The following is a 22,515-nucleotide window of genomic DNA, read 5'->3' as shown; positions in this document are numbered from 1 at the left end:
AAACTTAGAGAGAATGCCTGTAAAGTCAGTGTCCCGCCAGCAGAGCCAAACGCCCGCTCAGCAGTTGCAGCAGCAACACCAGCGAGACGTCGAAAATGGCCTCTATCCGAATATACCGGCCGAGCGGCGATCGCCGACGCATCCAGCACGGCCGCCAACGATGCGTCAGGACACCATTGACATGGAGGAGGTGCCACTCAATCGGTCCAACTCGCAGCCGGAATCAGAGGATCGCAGAAAAATGCGGCAATTATTCGAAAAGGTAAGCCAAGCGTTCAATTGCAAAGGGAACTAGAACTGAGCTCACACGCCGCTCTCTCACTCTGTCGCACTCTGCCGGTGGTGCTGTCAGCGCATGCATGAATGAATTTCCTGGTTTTGTTCAAGACGCCCGCCTGTGCGCGGTCCCTTGGCCTTGGTGAAAGTTTGTCCTAGCTGCGCGTATCAAATATTTGGGTGAATCATCAGCCCAGTCACTCGTTACCTCTAACCCTCTCACTCGAATCAAATTGCTTATTGTCACGCTTTACATATACATGTGTTATATGTACATACATACAGTTTGGCAAGAAAGTGTTTACACATAGGGAAAAAATTTTAATTTTTTACTTTGAAGTGAAATAAAAGCATTAAGAATATGCATTATCAATTTTTTTAAAATGAAAATAGGTAAATTAGACTATAAACTATATTAGTAAGTAAAAAAAATTACAATATGTTTCCATTAACAAAAGAAAATAACAAAAAACAAAAGAAGTAACAAAAATCAGCTGACAAGAAAGTGTTTACACAACTAAAACAATTAATTCATTATAGTGTTTTAACTACTTTTTAGTTAAAACTAATCATTTTTTTGGCCACCTTTGGCATCTATGACTGCTCCCAAGCGTCTATTCATCGATTGGACCAAGTTTCTGACATATTCCACTGGGATATTTTGCCATTCCTCCAAAACATTGGCTTTCAGTTCAGTTTTATTCTTTGGATGCCTCTTAGCGGGTAAAACTGCCACAGAGATTGGCCAAATGTTTTTGATTTCTTGGAAAACGGTATATAATATACTAAGCCGAGCAAAAAAAAGAGGATAGGCTTGAGTTAGAGGTTAAAGGTTAAAATTAAAGGACGGCCTCTTCTATTATCACCCAGGGTAGAGCGAATTACGCTCAGAAAAATGGACGAGAAACCAACTATTTTGATCAGGATGCTTGCCAGTGACCTGAAGGAGGAGTGTAGCATAACCATTTCCCGGGAAAGTGTCAGAAGAGCACTAAAAAGTAACGATCTGTCGTCCCGACTAGCCCGGAAAAAAACACTGATGTCGGCAGATCACGCTCAAAAGCGTCTAATGTTTGCTAAAATGCACGAAAATCTGCCAGATTCATATCGGGATGATGTAATATTTTGCGATGAATCCAAAAAGATGGTATATTATAACAATGGTCCAACTAGAGAGTGGCGCAAGCCCCTAAAAGCCCTCGAGAAGAAAAATATAATACCGACTGTTGATTTTGGAAAGCGTTCGGTAATGGTCTGGGGGTGCATCTCAAGCAAAGCAGTTGGATATCTCTGTTTCATTGAGAACACCATGGATGTTGGACAGTATTTTCACATTTTGCGCACACATTTAGTAACCAGTGCCAACAAATTCGGATTCTTTGTCAATGGCAAACCAACTTTTAGGTTTTATCAAGACAAAGATTCAAACATAAGGCGCATATTGTGAGGTGCTGGCTTCTTTATAACTGGAAAAATGTGATGGATACGCAAGCTAAAGGCCCGGACTTAAGCCTCATTGAGAAGTTGTGGGCTTATCTGAAGAAGAGGACCGCAAAGAGGTAACCAAAGAATAAAACTGAGCGAAAAACCAATGTTTTGGAGGAATGGCAAAATATCCCAGTGGAATATGTCAGAAACTTGGTCCAATCGATGAATAGACGCTTGGGAGCAGTCATAGATGCCAAAGGTGGCCAAAAAAATGATTAGTTTTAACTAAAAAGTAGTTAAAACACTATAATGAATTAATTGTTTTAGTTGTGTAAACACTTTCTTGTCAGCTGATTTTTGTTACTTCTTTTGTTTTTTGTTATTTTCTTTTGTTAATGGAAACATATTGTAATTTTTTTTACTTACTAATATAGTTTATAGTCTAATTTACCTATTTTCATTTTAAACAAATTGAATATGCATATTCTTAATGATTTTATTTCGCTTCAAAGTAAAAAATTAAAATTTTTTCCCTATGTGTAAACACTTTCTTGCCAAACTGTATGTATATGCATATACATACGTAGACTTATGCACACTTCGATGCAGGCGTGCTACTAAAACTGTTGCTGTTAATGCCGCTGCGAGTGCGCACTATTTGCATTCCATTAATTTCTCTAGAAACGATGTGTTGAAAAGGGGGCCTGGTGGGGTCAGCTTATCAATGTCACGTCGCGAACGCCAGCAAACAGAGCATTCAGTCAATTTCACACTTTTGTACAATTCGCCATTAACATTTTGTTGTGTGCTCTTCTCAGTTTGTTTTTGCTTAACATTGCAGCAGCAGCAACAACAGCAACAGCAGCTAACAGAGGGGAAGAACGACAGCGAGCGTCTTATCGGATACGAACAATGTAGGCAGAAACAACCGGTTCTCTGTGTACTTACACACACACATACACATACCAGTTTGTTCTTTTACTTTCGCATGTGCTCCCATGTACCCATACGAGCGTATGAATGTGGCTATTTACATATGTATGCATGTATGTGAATTGCTGTCGTCATTTGTTGCTGTTGTTTGTGTATTAGCTTCGTTCTTGACTGTCAAAAGTTGATTTGGCTTAGTCACCTGCGCAATATTGTTGTTGTCACTTTCTTGCCTAGCGTATCCTATTGTTTTCTACTCACTGCCAAGTGCCGCTCCCCATTCCCACAACAACCTGATCAAACACTTTAAATTTGAATACCCGTTTAGATTTGGTATTCTAGATATAATGTTTTTAGAGTTAGAGTATATGTATATGTGTATGTTTGTATGTATGTATATGCATTTTAGGGTTATTCAGCCCTGCCCTTGTTCTTAAAGCTAGATTTACCAAAAAATATAATTTAATTTGATGTATTATTATCAAGTAAATTAAAGTTGAATTCGAAATACATATACTAATATAGTTACCATTATAAATATGCAGTTGAATCTCATATTTAATGGAATATATGTATGTTGTGTCATGTCCATCATCTGTACTTTCAGATGATCGACATCGTGAATAAAATTCTACTTACAGGGTATCTGCGCGTCTGACTCTCCCAATTAGAACACCCCTGGTTTGTTTGATTTTGTTTTGTGCGGTGTTTCTGTTTTGGTTTCTCTTCAACAGCATTCCGTGCTATTAGTTGGCTTCGAGTGAAATTGTTCCTTTCTCTCAGCATCTGTCCCTCTCCCACTCCCACTCCCACTGTTTGCCTTTGATTCGTTCATTGGCCCTAGAGCAGTTGGCAGCTAAGACAAAAAGAACAGCACATAAATTGCATTTCATCAGCTCTGCCGTAACCCGTTTGTGGGGATTTCTTCTCAACTCTTTCTTTTGCCTTTGCCTCTAGTGGTTCGTGAATAGAATCCATTTGTTAATATCTGGTATGTGTTTAGCATGGCATATCAATTAGCATACGCAGACTGGACTGTTGCTTTAACTTTCATTCTGTGCTTCCTCTCTGCATTCATCTCTCCCTCTCTCTCTCTCTCTCTATCTCGCTCGCTAACTCTGTATTTGCCTTTTGTGAAATAGCCAAGACCATTCAATATCAAAATGTTGTGTTTGCAATCTTATCTATTAGCGCGGCCAATGTATAGCCCCCATCCAACGAAATGCCAAACGTTTCAATGCCTTGTTTTAATGCACATACATACATTTATATGTACATATATACTCATTTATAATGACACACATGGTAGATTAATGCATGACTGGCTGAGAGACTAACTGAATGCTGCTGCCCCAAACTTCAATTTGTGACTCAATAAGTTTGATAATAACTCAGTCTGTAGTTCATGCCCCCACAGACACACACTTCAACTATGTTTTGTTCAAGCACTCTTAAAACACAAGATTTAATCAGTCGCAATATGTATATAAATAAAAGTCTGAAGCGGAGTTTTGCGGTTTCATTATTAATATGGAATGAAACTTAATTGGCTTTATTTTTTGTTCACAGCTAGAACAATATAACCGACTGTTTTTGGTTACTTATTCCCTGGAACCACTAGCACGGTATGAACTTCTAGAGAATCGCCTCATCTAAACAAACTGAACTAAAGTTATTTCACGAGAAAAATACCGCGATTCTGCGACAAAAATATTTGAAATGGAGCTATTCGCTGCATTTCTGACTACAACAAAAATTGAAAATTCACTTTATATAGACGTAAGGAACACGTATGAAACACTGTACAAGATTCAGTAAACAAGTGCAGCTGACTTCACTTTGTTAATATTATTTTCAGATTTCCAAGAGAAAACAAATTGATCTTGTTGTTATTCGATCTAAAATACGTTTTGTTTATGTTTCTGTGTTTAAAGTCTAATGTCTGTAGCGTATCGAATAACAGTTGAACTGAGTCATTGAATCAAGTGAGAAAGCTTTAAAGTGAAGTTCGTGAATGTATCAGGTGTTGCGATACCTTTTGTTATTCGCCTGCTCTAAAACATTTAGCTAGAAAAAGGGTATTTAACGAAAGCCACAGAGCAGACTGATCTCTCTCTCTCTCTCTCTCTCTCTCTCTCTCCTCTCTCTCTCTGTCTCTCTCTCTCTCTCTGCCTGTTTGTTTGTCAGTCAAGTGGCGGCTGTCCGCCGTTTGCTGTGGCCTCGATTCGAATGCAGTTTTGACGTATTTGTCGAATATGTTGAACGGATTTGGTCATTTCATTGCCTAATCTTCCAATTGCGGCACCTTGTTTTGACCACACTTGGGATTTGATTTGCTGAAACAGTTGCATGTGGTATTTGCGGCAATTGCACAATCGATTTCCAACTGTATATCAATGGAATGAAGGCCGTTTGCGAATTGGTTTATGGTATATGGTGTCCTTTATTTGAAATTTGGGATGTGGAAAGTGTGGGAATAACAGAGCTCGGAAACGATTAGTTAATCGGAATTGGAATGGGAGCCTCAGCTGTTGATGGACATTTGGGCATTGGCATAGCGGCGTCCAGGCTGGGCTTCAGTTATCCTTGGCATCCACAAAGTGATCGTCGTCGATGTTGTCGTCGCGCAGCTCGAAGTAGAGCTCCTGGTCTTTAAGTTGCAGCAACTGGGCCTTCTCCTCGGCAGTCGGCTCCACTGCATCGTGCCAGTTGTCCAACACGAGCTTCCTTCGCAGTCTTCTGTTGACCTCATTCGCTGAATGCCTGCTGCGGCGCCGCTGCTGCTGTTCCTTACGCATCTTTCGGCCGATCAACTTCGGTGAGCTCTGCGTCAGTTGCCTGAGAATGATGTTGCCTCCAATGAAGATTCCTACCAGCGCCGTGTATATAAGTATGATGGTGCCCACGCCCGAGGACTCCTGCACCTCGGTCTCATCGTCGTCGTGGTAGTCACAGTTGCAGTCCTCCTCCTCGGCCAACCACCAGCCCATCATGTTCTTGGTCATCTGCCAAAACTGTGTCATATTGCAGCGGAAATTTGAGAGCTTGGGATGGGTAACTATGGAAGCTATGGGACCTATGGGTGCTATGGTAACCTTTGATAGACGTAAACAAATTAGCAATCGCCAGGAATTCGCCGATTCACAAACTCACATGTAATTTTGTGTTCTTCCTGTTGCTGGCCAAAGTAGCACGGAGCTCAGGACCCAGCTACAGTGATGCCTTGATATTTATTCCGAGATATTTCCCATACAATTTGAGTGACTATTACCAAATGAAACTGACACAATTCCCGTAATCCAATTTTCCACCTCGCCTGCTGTGATATGATACTATGACTTGATTTATAATTTATTATATGATGTATTATACACATATATATGTCCTTTATATTATAATATAATAGTTATTTAATCTAAAATAGATAATGAATGACAATGGTATTTGATATATGAGATATGCATCTTGCATGACATATGTATATATGGGCATTTCTCCAGAAAGGTCAAACACAGCCAAAACATTCAAAATCAATGAAAGCATGTTCTGCTTACATATTTTGTATAACTAATTCATCAAATTTAACTAATATAAACCAATTTTACATTTTATCATAATACATCTCGAAATATTGAGACACAAAGCCGAATAAGTGCAAAAGTTCTGTTTTGAGCATTTCTTCTGCACATTTTGTTCTTATTATTGAGACACTATGCAATGAAATATGATACTTTGAATTTTCTCTAATTTATATTAATAAATGGAATATATTGAAAATCATTTATAATACTTTTATTCACCTATAATTTCATAAATAGTACCAAAAAAGTATGGTGCAAAAAATGTCGAAATTCGACACGTCACGCTCGACCCTGATTAAAGCTGAAAGATAAATTAAACAACTAAATATCAAATAGAAAGCATTATTAAGATGTGTCCAATTACTAATATTTTGATATTATTTGTAATAAACTGTCTCTTAAGGTTTCGCTAAAATCTGAAGTTGAATTTAAAAAGCGACTTGCGTTTTTTGGTAGCATGCGAACCTCTTGGTTTTTTTGTAATTATCTTGAAAATGAACACTTGTCTCAAATCATATTAAGCATCAATTATGAAGTTCATCAAGAGCTGGAAGATTCACTATTCGTCAAAATAAAAAATGTTTTGGCATTTTACTTTTTTTTTTTTTTTTTTTTTTTTTTTTTTTACTTAACATACGTTCGAACTAGAGAATCGCCCATATATACACTGCGCGTCATCAGGTTAGCGCCCCCCTTTACACTCAACCTCAAAGATAAATAAAATCTAAACCATCAGAGCTCCATCTTTGAATTTTTTTTACATTATACTCCATTTATTTATCTTTAAAATGCAAAAAGAATGGCTACTGTAACAATAAGGATTATTTTTAAATAATTTTTTTTGTAAAATGTACAAAAAACATGTTACAAAAATTTGGTCATCAGATTAGCGCCCCCTGCGCTAAATTCAATTTATTTAAGTTAATGACCAAAAATAACACCTGTATTTTAAGCTATTGTTATTTTTAAGTAATATTAGTAGTGCGTAGTGCCGTTTTTTGTTTGAAATTACTTAAAAAATTCGATTAGGAATGAAATTATAAAGTTGTTCAATATTATTCAAGGATATGGTTGACCAAGCGTGTTTAGTACCTTCGATTAACTCTGTCTTTGCACTATAATGCTTTCCGGACTCATATACTTTCCTGATCAACCATCCCCAGACGTTTCCAATGATATTAAGGTCGAGTGAGTATGGTGGCCACTCCATGAGATCAATTTTTTGGCCCTGAATCCAGGACTTCAGGGATTTGGATTTGGATTTGGAGCATTATCATGCTGGGAAATCTAATGCCGGTTTACAGACAGGTTATAGAAATGCGGAACAGCAGTTTTAAACACGGTGTTATAGTCCTATGCGTTCAAGCGCGATGTCAAAAATTGAAGCTTACAAGCGCTGTAGTAAGATATTGCACCCTACATCAATACCACACCACCCCCCCGCCGCAACTGCTTGGAAACCGTTCCAAATAATGTTCTTCTATGCGTAGGTCATGGATATAATAAATTTAGCCATCAGTTCCTTCCAAATTCAATTTTTCTCATCAGAAAAGACAACATGCTGCCATTGGATAGACCACGTCATGTTCGCTCGGCCAAAATTAATGCGTATTTCTTCTCTCAGCATATCGACTGGTGTCTTTTTTTTTACATTCTGTTTCTTTAAGTAATTAACTTTCTTATTTGCTCTTTGGACCGTTGATAAGCTCGTCCTAACACTGATTTTAACCCTAATCTTGGTGGTCGATTCGTGGGAATTCGAAGCTTCTCGAACTAATGCTCTTCTATTTCCTTCTGAAATCACTTGATTAATACCGCTTATATAGTTTTTTCCATAGTTTTCCCTATTTGTAAGAAAATTGCCACTTAGTTTTCGGTTTTTTTCCTGTTTTTTCAGCTATTTTATGGTTGCATAGTCTAGATTCAAAGTATGCCTCAATCTTTGATTTTTAACCAAAGATAAAACTGTTTCTTTACCCATACTATAAATATATTGAATACTTTGAGCTTCACAAAAAATTTGGTGAGTGTAATTGCCAAAATAAGCAAGATAATTACAATTGCATTTGGGGGCGCTAATCTGATGACGCAAAATAAGTGCACACATTTTTTGCGAAAATAGAAAAGAATAGAAAATAAAACATAACGGGTTTTCACTCGCGCTTTTTTTTGGTATGAGAGACATCTCATGCGATGATAATGAAATAAAAAAAAAACCAAGAAGTTGCGTGAAATAGGCAAAGAGAAAAACGTAAAAGAAAATGAGTGTAAGGGGGGGCGCTAACCTGATGACGCGCAGTGTACATATATATATTATGCATACCTTAGTTGTATGCTCTAAACTTAGTAAAATTGAGATTTCAGAAAGATATTTGGAAAATACATATGTATATGTATCAGACAGACAAGAGCTTCACGTAACCCATATATGCATGTATGTAGATTGTGAATTAGGATGATGGGCTGATCTAGCCATGTCCTCTTGATTTCATGTATTATAGATTTTTTATAACTACTCTGCTTTCCACAAAACTCTCAGTAAAACGTATTTCAAATAATAGAGAAGTGTACTTTTTCATATGAATGTGCTCATCATTATCAATAATACACATACATGCATATAGTCCATGCTGTAGCTCATACGTACCTATAGCCTAAAATGTGCTGAAATTGCATTGTTCTATAAACTTCAAGCATTCTTGAACACTCTACTAATAAGCCCATTCAATTTATTTGTATAAACATATTTACTTTCTGACTAATACGAGATTATGACTCGATAAGCAGGCTAGAGAGCCTTGATAATGTTTTAATGCAATTTACCACACACAATACTTGATAATTATAAGTAAATAAAAGTGCCCCGAGCTAATCGCTGGAAGCGCTGATTTTATAGATTAGAAGCGTATTAGATAAATACCTACATACATATATAGACTCAAATATCTCATGCCATGGAATAATTTTTGAAAATTGACTTGTTGCAGCACGACTCGGATCGAGATGGCCTCATCGACGTACACGAGCTGAAGGGTCTCATTTCGTGTGGCCGTTGCCACGATATACCGCCACACATAACCGAGCAGATATTGCGCCGCAGTGATACGGACAACAATGGGCATCTGGATTTTGAGGAGTTCTACGCCATGTCGTTGCACCACAAGTGGATGATACGCAATATGCTGACCAGGTATTGTCGGTATGTGGTGCCACCGCCTCGTCCGCTCGAGGGCGACGAGCTAGACGGCGCGTACGAGAAGCAGATGTCCATCTGTCCACCGCCACTGACCATGGTCATTTTCTCCATTATTGAGATCATCATGTTTCTGGTGGATGTCATTTACTTTCAGTAAGTTCATTGAGATCAATTGCTGTTCATTGTTTTGCTAATCAACTTGGCATTGTACCAACAGGGACGATCCCAACCACAACCAGCGCCTGGGCGAGAGCACCAATGGACCAGCTGCGACGCTTTTCATTTACAATCCGTACAAGAGGTACGAGTCGTGGCGCTTCCTCAGCTACATGTTCGTGCACGTGGGCATCATGCACCTGATGATGAACCTGATCATACAGATCTTCCTTGGCATCGCCCTGGAGCTGGTGCATCACTGGTGGCGAGTGGCGCTCGTCTACTTAGCCGGCGTCCTGGCCGGCTCTATGGGCACCTCGCTGACCAGTCCCCGCATCTTTCTGGCAGGCGCCTCGGGCGGAGTCTATGCTTTGATCACTGCCCATATTGCCACGATCATTATGGTGAGTCCCAAAAAATGTGCTGAAAACAAACCCATTTTAAAAATTTGATTTCCATTTACAGAACTACTCGGAAATGGAGTATGCAATTGTGCAGCTGCTTGCATTCCTTGTGTTCTGCTTCACCGATCTGGGCACGTCAGTGTATCGGCATCTGACTGACCAGCATGACCAGATTGGATACATTGCACATTTGTCTGGAGCCCTGGCCGGCCTTCTCGTAGGCATCGGGGTGCTGCGTAACTTGGAGGTGCGTCGCTGGGAGCGCATTCTCTGGTGGATAGCCGTCATCTTCTACTTTGCCCTCATGACCACCGGCATCATTGTGCACATCTTTGTGCCCGACTACTTTCCCAAGGCCGAATACAACTGAGATCTGGACCAATGACAAATTAGTTTTAAGCCGCACAACCCTAGCCTTAACCTTAGTCTCAGGTTGTCCATGTACATGTCCAAAGTGCACTTGATTTTGATCTTGATCTAGGCCATCCCTTAGCTTGAGTACGTGTAGTTCGATAAGTTTCAATCCATGCTATTGCGGCACTGAATTGTGCCACGAGCGGCAAGCTTTTCGGTTGTTGTGCATCATCATTTATCCTCGTAATACTAACATTTACTATCTCTATATAATTGCGAGTACTTTTCCAACCCAACGTATTTACCCCCTAGCCCCATGATTTCATAACAAATCGTATACACATTTACTATATATACACAGTAAGCAATACAGAACACTTTCTCCTGGAAACTAAACACAACTCAAGTACCGGCTTTGATGTATACATATATATATTTATATAATTTGCTATACACTTATTAATTCATATTTCGAATTCGTATGAATTTACGTTATTAACTGAATCAAACTGCAAATACAATTGTTTTGAACGTAAAAAGCCATACCACACCCTAAACAAGTACCAAAATACATTTCCTTGCCCCTTTTGTAAATACAAATATTCGTTATATTTATTCTGTACGCCTAGAAACAAGAACAAAGTATTTAAAAACAAAGTAAATTTGAAGTCGCCTATCCCCATTTGCAAGGATATTTTTGTACATGCTGTACTTATTCAGCACGATGTTTGAATAAAAACGAATATACATATGTTCTTTTCCATGTTAAATATACGTTAATAATTCCCTACATACTTATTTATTTTTATATCATTTATTTAACTTGTACCGACTATGCTGGCCCCTTTGTCAGGACCTCTGCTTCACGTTAACATCTAAGAAATACTTACTTTCTCATACGCACAAAAGAAAAGATCGAGACAGTTTGTTTCTTAACTAAAAATATAATTCTTCATCGAAAAGAACAGTTGTGCGTTTTACAAGACATTTTCATCTTAAACTAAATACAAAGTCATCCTTCATAGCGATTATTAAAAAATATATACACAGAATTCACAGGATTACGCAATTTCAGTAATAATATATACGTTAGATTAAGATATACTTCTATGTTTTATATATATATTTATATATATACAGAAAAAATAAAGATTAATTTTTATACACAAGCAAACTGATTTTTCATTTTAGTTTTTGCTTTAAGTATTTGACGTTTCTCTCTGAAAACGATTCCATTCAGAGAACATATGAAATACATATATATATATATATATATATATATATATATATATATATATATATATATATATATATATATATATACATATATACATAAGGATGCGTATATATGTATATATATATACTTTATATTACTTAAAATACTCTAGGGTTTGCGCCACAATGTATTGTGTAGCGTGTGATGGTGAATAGAGACTCAGTCTATTTTCTCTCAAACAACAACCGGGCGGCACATACATAATAATCGTAACGGCACTCACCCATATCCCATTACACCCTGAAGATCACATGCTATATATAGAATATGTAGAACTCATATATGCATATGTATATAGAATACGTAGAAATTATATATACATATGTATATATAATGATCCCAAATATTACATATATACAATATGCATGCAATTGTATAAAAAGGAGGCTGTGGAAAAACGGTTAGTTATGCGATATTCCGACGTCACTCGGCAAAGCCGGAAGGAATTTCAAATTGGTTGTCTCGCTCTGTGAGACCTTGGCGACTGTCAGCCAGGCCTGCGGCATCATGTGGTGTAAAATGGACTCCAGGCGATCGACCGGCAAGCAAGCTATTGGCTCGTCGGACTCGTTAAGTACATCGTTGTCCGGCACGCCAGGTATGGGCAGTACAACCGGAATGCAATCCTTCTCTTGATTCATGGCCAGAGCGCGAGTAACGCTCAATAGTTCGTATGTCAGACCCAAGCGAAACACTTTAAGTTGTTCGCTATTTTCGTTGATCGCCTGCATAATGTAATTCATCATGTAAGCCGTGTTATTGTGAAAGTTCGGCATCAGCAGCAGCTCCTGCACCGAGCTACAAGCGGCCAACTGACGGCTGAGCTCAGCATCCACGTTGACATTGATGAGCTCCACACGCTTCACACTGCCGCCGGCGGCGATGCCCTCCATTATCTCATTAATGTTAAACGAGCGGTTGCTGTGGTGATTCTCGAGGCGTAGATGACGAAGACGGGTCAGACTCGGTAGCACTTGCTGGCCGAACAATGACACTTTCATGCCGCGACAGGAGCCCAGCACAAGTGTTTCGAGATTTTTCAATCCTTGAAGTTGTAACAATTCTAGCTGAGCCATATTGTTAATACCGCGCAAACTAAGCTCCTGCAACTGCTCCAAACCTTGCAGCGGCTGCAGCGAAAGAATGCCAGCCTTTGGCTCCAACATGCGAATACGCAGCACGCGCAGTTCGACCATCTTCTCTAAATTAATCAAATTGAGTACACGACTGGTGCACGTGGTACGCAGCTCGTGCAGACGTGGTATACGCTTGATGACCGACTGAATAAACTCTGCTTCACTGGGATCAGTGCGGAGTACGCGCAGTGACTTTAGCACGCGCAAGTCTCCCTCCAAACGCACCTTGGGGCTGTCCATTTTAACCCCCATCATATCCAATTCGTAGGTGCGAAAGCGCGCCATATCACGTAAGAGGAACAGCCATTTGGCAATGTGAGAATCGCGAAGCCTTACCGTGCGCCACACGCTGCGATCACGGGCAATCATAGCCCAGGTCTTGCACACCTGCGACATACGTACACGGTCCTACGCAGAAATAAGAAACCATCTAATTAAGGCGAATGGAATGGACATTACCAATTGAAACTTACGGGCATATCCATTATCTTCATAACGGCACACATCACCTGGCAGTTCAGGTTGCCAATTGAAACGCAGTCAACAAAGCTCTGACGCTTCTCTTTGGCCCTGATGTTGCGCTTAAGAACTTGTCTTTCGTAGCCCTCCAACTCCGGTTCTTGTGGTATGCTACAAAGAAAACAGAAGAGTCAACAAGATGTTATATAAATGTAGTGGAAGCCCGACTTTCGTAAATAAATATTATGTACAGAATATTTGGCTGGCATAATTATCAAATAGATTAATGACGTTTACAACTTATAAAAGTTTAAAATTTAATTTATCAATCTCTAGTCGAGTATTCCCCACTAGAGCACTGATATTTATAATCCGATTCGAATGAAGGACTCAGATAAAATTGGTCAAGGTTGACATCGTAAGCAGAAGTTGTGTTGATTAACTTGACAATGCTTACTAAAACTGATAATTTAATTATTGTTTACTATCTCTGGACAAGTGTGTAATTTGGTGATGATTCAATTTTCGATTAGTGTCAATTTGCAGTCGCTGAGCAGCAAACTAGAATACGACGAATCCACAAAGTCCCCTACTTTATTGGACTTTCTTTTATCGAAATAATAAAATAATTGAGATAATTCGAAGAGTATTACAATAGAACTGGAAGTGAACCGAACTGAACAGGGAAGGACGTCACTTGAGTTTGCCTTCGTTTCGGACTCACACTTGTAGCTGAGGGCGCGGCGGCTCGCCAGAAATGGCCAGAGCTTTGCGGCCGTTAATTACAATAACCTCCATTGAACTGGGAGTCTTGCCAGCACGTCTTGCAGGTGACTCATCGCTGAGCAATTGGTCGGGCGGCAGTGCGCCCGGCAGCTCAATCTCTCCACCGATCTCTAGCAAGGCTCCATTGCCATTGCTATTACAATTTCCATTTACATCTGAGGACGAAGTCTTGCCTGCTTCGGAGGCAGATTTTGTATTTGCGGCTACAATCTCCTCAGTCATTTCTTGCTTCTTGGTACCATTGGCCTGTCCCGATCCTTTGGCTTCCTGCTGCAAATTATCCGCATTGGTGCCAGATTTATTGCAGCTCTAGATAGCAAGGGGAAAATTTATCAGCTATGCTTCCAGCTCTGACATACATCTTCGATTTTTACTCACCATACAGATGTAGCTGTTAGCAGGGTCTGTACCCACAGGAAAAGCCTGTTGCTTATCATTGATCGACTTCAAGCAATACACGCAGATCATCGTCTTGTCTGTGGCTGGCTGGGGAGCTGTCTGCGTAGCTGCTTGATCCGTGGCTGTCTTAGCTGGCTGCTTAGAATGATTGCTGCCAACATAGGGTTGTCTGCGAATAAATGAGATATCGATCTATGCATTTAAGTCGTAGCCTGTTTACCTTCGTTTGCGTGCGCTGTTGCCAGAGCCAGCGCCGCTGCCTGCGCTGTTGAAATTGCTGGCTGCTAAGACGCGGGCGTTGCCCTTGACGGCCATTGTCGAGGTCCAACCCTCTGGCGGAGGGCTAGCGCCCTTTGGCACCTTAGGCTTTGGCACACGTTTGCCAGACACGGGTGCAGCACCTGACTGCAGTTGCTGGCTGATGCTGTTGCATGTCGCCTGTTTGACTGCTCCCGCTTTAGTGCGTGTCGGGGCAGGCTGTGCTTGACGCAATGTCTCGTACTGCTCACCGGCATGCTGCAGCTGGCGTTGAAAGCAGAAATGATCGATGGTCAACTCGCCTTTCAGCAGAGGAATGATGTCCTCTCGGGAGCGGAGCTTCTTCCCTTCCGGCGATACAAAGATCACGTCGCCGCGCTGGCGCGACACGGATGCGTTACTGCGCAGCACCAACTCACGTTTCCATCCATACTTGAAGGGCATGAAAAAGAATTCATCAGTTGCCGGAAGCTTGTGGGCAGCGCCCGAGCGAGCGGGAGGCTTCGACTCGCTTCTGACTGTGACCGATATGACCGGCATGTCAGTTTGTTTGCAAAAGTAGGCTGCACAAACACTGCGTGCGCGTGGTTGTGGCAGTGGCACTTTCCGATTCGGGAAGTGAAAAGACTTGGAGCGACTCCGCAAGCTGAAGCTCCAATCCTTATCAGACGGCTTCGAACGCTTCCATTCGTTGTTATTGTCAGGCGTGCCTCTCTTGGAGAGGGTGCGTTTCCGACCGCTTCTGTTTGGTAAAGAACTGGAAGAGGCATTTGACTCCTCACCAGCGACCAAATCTGGGACGAGTTCAAACTCAGCGGCACCGAAGGACCTTTTTAAGCGCTTGGCCACCTGTGCAGAGAGGGGAGACACAGGAAGAAGGAAATGGAGTAAGCAAATGAATACATTAGTTTTCCAGCTATGGCTGTTTCCAAAACTAAGTCTAAAATTCCACCTGATTGTCTGTATCAGCTTGTGATTCTGATTCTGACTCTGATGATGGTTCTGAGCGTGGACACAAGACACTTGTAGGAAATGCAGCATTTGACGCTGATTTGTTGTCGTTGTTGTTGTTGCTGTTGGTTGTCTGCGTAGACTTTGGACTTGTAGTAGTCAAATTTGTACCGATTGTGAAAGCTGCCGTTGTCGTGGTTGCAGGCACTTGGGTAACTGGTGAAAGGGAAGTGGAATCAGAAGGCGACGATGATGACAGCGGCGGCCCCTGCTCCTTGTCTTCTCTGGGAAACACGCTTAGCCCAGTGGCACAGACAGCCTTTAGGTCAGTGGGCAGCTGCTGCATACAATGTGCAATATGCATACATACAAACAAATATTGAGACATAGGTAAATAGATAAATTATAGATATATTGATAGAGAACAAGACAAATACACGCCGATGTCAAGAGTAAAATTTTTCACTGCTCAAAACAAAATTGGAGCTGAAGCAGCAGGAGCAACTGCAGCAACAGGTGCAGGTGCAGATGTGCTGATTGTGCCAGTCTCTGGCTCGGTCCCACTATTGATGTGTACTTACCTGCTGGTCTCCATCCGAATTGCTCTCCAAGCTGTGGGTGGATGAGAGATTGGGAAAAGCACCGCTCCAACCCACCAAAGCCACCTCCTTAGAATCGCATCGCTGTCTGCTTCTCTTAGCCTTACGCTTCGTGGCCTTGCGCAAGTCTGCGTTCTCATCTAAAATACGATTCAAGCATTAGGAATGCTTAACAAGCAAGTTGTACTTCACCCACCATTCTGCTCGGCATCCAACTGCATCGTTTGCTGTGAGTTGTCCGAGTCAATGTCCAATAAGTTCTGATTTTTCATTTGGTCCTCCTGCGGTCCATGACCGTTGATGTTGTCAGCATGCTTCTCCATGCTAGACTTATCGTCGTTATCGGTCGGTGATGTCCCTCCTGCTTGCTTCATCGTACTTTCTTCCACGGCGTTGTCTGGCGAGCTCATTGTGCGCCTGTCAAAATTTAAGGGATCAGTACATTGAATTAGATTACATTTATACACCTTAGTGCCATAAAAGCGGAAAACATATTCAATGCCTCCAATTTCTTCATATAAAGAGAAAACAGCAAATATTAACTGCAAAATGCAAACATTAGTTGAAGGAAAACAGCAAAAAGCTAACGGGACATCAAAATAAAAAAACGATTCCCGTCGCGACTTCTTTCTGAAACCTTCCGATACATTATTCGTTTTATTAATTTCTTGGAATCACTACACTTTTTATAAAATTTTACAATTTTTATAAGTATACAATTAATAAAATCAAAGGAAAGACCAGCAAGGAGCTGGCTGAAATGTTTAATATTGAACTTCGAAATAGATTCTTTCTTTGCAATCAAATTCTAATTAATTAAAATATTTGTATCTTTCTTCAAGTGAAAGAAATATCAAATGAAATAAACGGCATAAAATATTGTATAGAATACATTATCTTATTCCTGCTTTAATGTGCCCAATGTACTTTGCAAGAATCTTTATTGGCAGAGCATTGAAACGATTTTAGAGCAAAATAAATTATTAAATCAGTTTTTATCATCTCTAGCCGCACATACTTACACATGTATGTATTTCAAGCTTAATAAATACAATATGATCTCACTTTACATCACTAACTAATATAAAGTAATATGCATGGTTGTATGATCCGATTTGTATATTTTCATAACAGATATTCAGCCGTATTACTAGGCTTATCATTCGGCTTTGTTTGATTCACAATAAGGTGTCCGCGCATACAAGCACAATCGCACACACGCACAAGTGTCGAATGAACCGCATAGACACAAGCCAAGTGAGCAAGTGCTGAAATTACATTGAAAACAGAACCAGAGACAAAGCAAACGCCAAAGACATTGTAGATTTTTACAATCCTAAACAGAATAAACATACACGCATACATATTCCAGCTTTCTGTTACCCACATATTCATATATACACACATAAGCATATATACATCGGCTATTCGAAGAAACGCAAAATTCTTCAATGCAACCAAGGTCAGCCTTGAACGTTTGTTTCACACTACTACTTATGCAAGTTTCTTGTAAAACGTCGTCAGATTTGACGAAGGGCAATGGTTTCCCGTTCGTTTGGCTAGACTTGCGGCACGAAGCTTAGCTGCAGCAGGTAGAAATACGAACAGTGCGCAAGAGTATGCGTAACATTTACGCACATGTGCGAAAGAAAAGTCTAAAATGGCAACCAGCTTTCCACGAACAGAAGTAATTTTATAAGAAATGATAGTCCAACGTCACAATTCTAAATTGCCAAATTCATGCGAAGTACAAACTTAAAACGTATTATTTTAAACCAAACGTATGTTTTTGTTTGGGTTAATCACACACACGCGCAAAAACACTCACACATACAAAACATGTACATAGATATGTATATTTATATTTGTATGTATGTACACACATATGTACATATGCAAACTAATTACTTAAAGCAAATACTAACTGACCATAGTAAACAAAATGTAATTCTTGTTGCTCCATTTGCAAACACAGAAGCATTTCAATAAATATTATATTTAAATAAAACTACCGGTGTATACAAGTACAACAGCCAAAGCAAACTCCAACTTTTAAATTTGGCACGCACTTTTAACATGTTGACATGCGTATGCGTGCATGTGTGTGTGTCTGCTTGCTGCTGTTTAGCTGTGTACCGGCGCCTTTGCCGGCGTATAAAATTGTATGACAGCTTCGTATTAAATACATTGCAAAAAATGCAAGTCAGACATGTCGCACTGTCGCACACTTTTATAGTGTTAAATGCATATTTTCGTTAGCTTTTTTTTCAACTTGTCTGTCGCAACTCGAGAATTCGCGCGTGGTTATTGCATGCGTACGAATACATATGTAGATTTTTAATTGTGTGCGCGACTGACGCTAGCGTCTTTAGCACTTTAAAAAGAACGAGCAACGCATTTGAGACAATATAAATTACGCTTTATGCGGCGATGAAACATTACCTTACCTGCTATGGAACACAAGAGTAAAACACAACACTACACACTGTAAAAAAAAAGTTCGCGATTAATTGCAAAAAAAAACAAAAAGACAACACGTTCGTCCTGCTGCAAATCACAAAAAATTGTGCCAAATTATAAACGATTCATCGCATGGTGGTATCGAATGCTTTACTCAAAATGGCTACAAATATCGTATCGCTGTTATGTATCGCTGTTATGTTAGCCGTACAATCACATTACGTGAACTGTTAATCCACTGCTATTGAAGTCGATAACAGTCGATAATTTCTTTTGTTGTAACAATGTATGGTTAGTGGCTGTAAGCTGTAAAAACATGCAAATTATTGTATCTTTCTTATTTTGAAATTTGTATTTATTCAAATGCTGATTTATTATTATTGCCAGTAATAAAGGAACTTTGTACATATGTATATATTTTGGGCTCGTTACGCCCGAATCTCTTATGAAATATATTATTTACCATTTATCGATTGCATATTTAAATGTTGATGTTTCAGTTATGTAACCACAATATAAATACCCTATTTTATTCAGGTAATTTTTTGTTTTATTAAACAAGACTTCAAAATTTCTATAAGGTTGAAAAATCTTGCTTTGCCCATTATTTAGCTCGTCACTTTCTATGGAAATATTCCACTTGTTAATTGAGAATACCTTTCGCTTGGATAGTTACATATGTATACATATGTGGATATTAGTTACGGATGCATACTGATTTTATACATACATACATAGATCTACATTGCAGAGTTTTGAAAAATTCAAATTCACGCTTATGGAAAAAGTTAATTTGTGCTTTAAGTATATATATATACAGTATTGACAAAAATGAGTGAATGTTGCAGAACTTTGACTTTCATCACGCATAAAAATTTAACCATTCAAGCAAATCAACAAATTTTTTTGTGTGTTTGTTTATTAGTATGTTCTTAACAAATACAGAAAAGTTGCAAGGCTAAATTAGCGAAATTATACGAATTAGAAATAAAAAACCGAAAAAATCCGCATAATTTTAATATTTAGTCCAAAACCCTTATTAGCAATAACTTTGTTGACTCTTTTTGGCATGCTCTCAGCCAAACTTTGAATGATTTCTTTCCGAATTCGACTCCACTACGCTTCTACGCGCTGTCTATGTTCGTTGGGGCTGCATCATACTGTTCCAGCCGTCTTTTCACTATTGACCACAGATTTTCAATAGGATTGAAGTCGGGATAGGATTTATATATAGACTCTATATGTATGGAGTGAACATTTGCTTAAAATTCTGCTTTCCAATCCATTCCTTAATAATCTTTATAGTATGTTTTGGATCGCCATCTTGTTGAAAACCCTTTCTCTTTGGGGACACGAACAGTTAACAATGAAATTGGGAAGATGGGTTTGAAGAATATTCATATAATCCTTTTTCCGCATTATACCTTGTACTCTATGTAGAGGATCAACGTTCCACCAAGTAAAGCATCGCCAAACCATAATGCTGCCGCAACCCTGTTTGAAAATTTCCTGTACATGATGTCGTTGAATGCGTTCTCAGGGCTGCACCAGCAATATTGCTTTCCATATGATTGGAAACGGGTAAATTTTAATTCATCTGACCAAACAACTCGTTTCCAATCATCGATGCTCCAGTTTTTGTGATCCCTTGCAAATTTCAAACGCGCCATCACATTCCTTTCTTGCAACCTTTGACTTGAGTTTTCGGAGTCAAATTTCGGCTGATACCAAGCTTTTCGGCAATAGTACGCGAAGGAAAGCCCTTCCCGGTCAGGCACACACCACTATTCTTAATGTCGACTGAAATTTTCCTCATTTTTAAATTATTTTTCACCAATTATTTTAAATTTGTTGCGAAAAGAAAATGTGCTTCAAATCGCTTTACAAATAAGAATATTAAAAGGACTAAGATCACGGTAAATCTACTATCTATTTCATAATTGTATTATAGTACAAAACTCTGCACTCTTGTGGTTTACTCAATGCCATAGAAAATAACTGTTTGATAAAGTAATTTTATGTTATTAAACTATTATGAATTTAGTTATTATAATTTTAGTTACTGTCCAATTATGATAAAATATGAAAAAACGTACAATTGAATGTAATATATTTTGTTAATATTTTATTAAATTAAATGTATTAAATATAAATTTATGTATATCTATATATATAAAAGAGAGTTGTGTAAAAGTGCTCCAACACTTATAACTTGATATGTGCCGGACCAATTTTCATGGTTTTTGATTTGTTGGATTTGTCTTCGCCTCGAGGAGGTCAGTAGATCTTTAAAATACTGAACAAATTTGACGAATACTTGAAACTGTTCAACAAAAAAAAAATTTTTTTTTCCAAATCAAAAAGAAAAATATTTCAAATCAAAAATCTGCAAAAATTCAAAAAAATCAAAAGATTAAAACCTGACTGTTCAAAAAATAAATAAAAAATTCAAAATTCGAAATTAAAAAAAAAAGTTAATTATTAAAAAGTGTATTTTTGGCTTTTTTTTTTTTTTGGACTTTTAAACTTTATAAATATTTCAAATCAAAAATCTGCAAAAATTAAAAAAAAAAATCAAAAGATTAAAACCTGGCTAATCAAAAATAAATAAAAAATTCAAAATTCGAAATTCAAAAAAAAAAAAGTTAATTATTAAAAAGTGTATTTTTGGCTTTTTATATTTTTGGACTTTTAAACTTTATAAATAATAATTGTTCGCGTGCGTACAGATTCCGATGATCTCAACAGATATGCCCTTTGAATTTAAACGAATTCAATTCCCGCTTCGTCTTGCCTTCGCCATGACGATCAACAAGTCACAGGGCCAATCTTTGATTATTTGTGGCCTCAATCTAGAAAATGTGTGTTTTTCTCATGGTCAATTGAACGTGGCAAGCTCACGTGTTGGAAAACCATCCGCATTATTTGTTCTTGCACCTGACCAAAAAACGAAGAATGTCCTTTACCACAAGGTGCTTGAATGAAAATCTGATTAATAAATTAATCAGAGTGTATCCCAACCTGAACAACATAGCTTTCAACAATTTTTTACCTAGAAATAATATAGAGGGCAATGCAACGTTTGCCGGGCCAGCTAGTAATATATAAAATATACATATGAATTCAATTTTTTTTCTTTTATATATATACATTCACTCACTTTTGCTCGGTACTGTATATATATATAAAAGAAAAAAAATTGAATTCATATGTATATTTTATATATTGTATAAATTTATATTTAATAAATTTAATTTAACAAAATATATTACATTAAATTGTACATTTTTTCATATTTTATCATAATTGGACAGTAACTAAAATTATAATAACTAAATTCATAATAGTTTAATAACATAAAATTACTTTATCAAACAGATATTTTCTATGGCATTGAGTAAACCACAAGAGTGCAGAGTTTTGTACTATAATACAATTATGAAATTGTTTGGCCACGTCCCTTTTTTTTTGTTCCATTGTCAATGGCTGAAATATGACTTTCTAAGACATGATGTTGGTTAGTGTTGGGGCTTAGAATCAATTTAGCGGGGTACAAATTATCGAGACACGACTGTATTATAAAATCAAGTTTATTTTTAGAAGAAATTAAAGATATCTTCAAAGTTTAGTGTGTCAAATCGCCAAAACGTAGTTTTCAAGTCTAAAAACACTCGACATACATACATAAATATGTATGTATGTACGAATGTATGTATGTATGCTCAAATAATTGAAACTTGAGATTACTACAATCATTAAATGGAATAGTAATATTCAAATATTGTACAAATGCTGCGTTTAAGCAGAAAAGGACGTAACGTGTGTCCTCTACTCTTAAATTAAGAATGTAAGACTCAACATTTTTG

General features: G+C 38.3%; 3 protein-coding genes across 8 annotated transcripts; 1 reads left to right on the top strand and 2 right to left on the bottom strand.

Moving 5' to 3' along the window:
• The first annotated feature begins 11 nt into the window (after positions 1-11).
• On the top strand, positions 12-11,117 carry rho-4 (rhomboid-4). Its single transcript, XM_018013843.2, has 4 exons — positions 12-262; positions 9,203-9,564; positions 9,629-9,971; positions 10,033-11,117. The coding sequence occupies exons 1-4, from the start codon at positions 14-16 to the stop codon at positions 10,339-10,341; spliced, it is 1,263 nt and encodes a 420-aa protein (XP_017869332.1). The 5' UTR covers positions 12-13; the 3' UTR covers positions 10,342-11,117.
• Positions 5,054-5,980, bottom strand: LOC108617952 (uncharacterized). Of its 2 annotated transcripts, none has more exons than XM_018013846.2 (2): positions 5,788-5,980; positions 5,054-5,719 (listed from the first exon to the last, which is right to left on the bottom strand). In XM_018013846.2, the coding sequence occupies exon 2, from the start codon at positions 5,655-5,657 to the stop codon at positions 5,211-5,213; it is 447 nt and encodes a 148-aa protein (XP_017869335.1). In that variant the 5' UTR covers positions 5,658-5,719; positions 5,788-5,980; the 3' UTR covers positions 5,054-5,210. The 2 variants fall into 2 exon arrangements, with proteins under 2 accessions (XP_017869335.1, XP_017869334.1); XM_018013845.2 differs by having other exon boundaries at positions 5,054-5,729; positions 5,788-5,975.
• A 132-nt stretch (positions 11,118-11,249) lies between the features above and the next one.
• On the bottom strand, positions 11,250-18,795 carry LOC108617948 (uncharacterized). 5 transcript variants are annotated; one of them, XM_018013838.2, is made up of 9 exons: positions 18,637-18,795; positions 16,386-16,606; positions 16,172-16,329; positions 15,592-15,930; positions 14,602-15,488; positions 14,361-14,550; positions 13,921-14,291; positions 13,211-13,367; positions 11,250-13,145 (listed from the first exon to the last, which is right to left on the bottom strand). In XM_018013838.2, the coding sequence occupies exons 2-9, from the start codon at positions 16,597-16,599 to the stop codon at positions 12,003-12,005; spliced, it is 3,459 nt and encodes a 1,152-aa protein (XP_017869327.1). In that variant the 5' UTR covers positions 16,600-16,606; positions 18,637-18,795; the 3' UTR covers positions 11,250-12,002. The 5 variants fall into 5 exon arrangements, with proteins under 5 accessions (XP_017869327.1, XP_089331918.1, XP_017869330.1 ...); XM_089475792.1 differs by having other exon boundaries at positions 14,361-14,532; XM_018013841.2 differs by having other exon boundaries at positions 15,592-15,927.
• Between the last annotated feature and the right edge of the window lie 3,720 nt (positions 18,796-22,515).

This window comes from Drosophila arizonae, chromosome X (genome assembly GCF_054131065.1).
Source record: "Drosophila arizonae isolate 15081-1271.41 chromosome X, UAZ_ARI_1.0, whole genome shotgun sequence".
In the NCBI taxonomy this organism is placed as follows: Eukaryota; Metazoa; Arthropoda; class Insecta; order Diptera; family Drosophilidae; genus Drosophila; species Drosophila arizonae.
This window is presented reverse-complemented; position numbering and strand designations above follow the sequence as displayed.

What these genes read in the sequence shown, in the direction of transcription:
- rho-4 (XM_018013843.2), top strand. Translation starts at nt 14, where the DNA reads ATGCCTGTAAAGTCAGTGTCCCGCCAGCAGAGCCAAACGCCCGCTCAG. An exon ending in TGCGGCAATTATTCGAAAAG is followed by an intron (nt 263 to 9,202) that starts GTAAGCCAAGCG and finishes GACTTGTTGCAG; the next exon opens with CACGACTCGGATCGAGATGG. An exon ending in ATATTGCCACGATCATTATG is followed by an intron (nt 9,972 to 10,032) that starts GTGAGTCCCAAA and finishes TTCCATTTACAG; the next exon opens with AACTACTCGGAAATGGAGTA.
- LOC108617952 (XM_018013846.2), bottom strand. Translation starts at nt 5,657, where the DNA reads ATGACACAGTTTTGGCAGATGACCAAGAACATGATGGGCTGGTGGTTG.
- LOC108617948 (XM_018013838.2), bottom strand. Translation starts at nt 16,599, where the DNA reads ATGAGCTCGCCAGACAACGCCGTGGAAGAAAGTACGATGAAGCAAGCA. An exon ending in AAGCTGATACAGACAATCAG is followed by an intron (nt 15,489 to 15,591) that starts GTGGAATTTTAG and finishes CTCTCTGCACAG; the next exon opens with GTGGCCAAGCGCTTAAAAAG. An exon ending in CCGCGCCCTCAGCTACAAGT is followed by an intron (nt 13,368 to 13,920) that starts GTGAGTCCGAAA and finishes TTTTCTTTGTAG; the next exon opens with CATACCACAAGAACCGGAGT.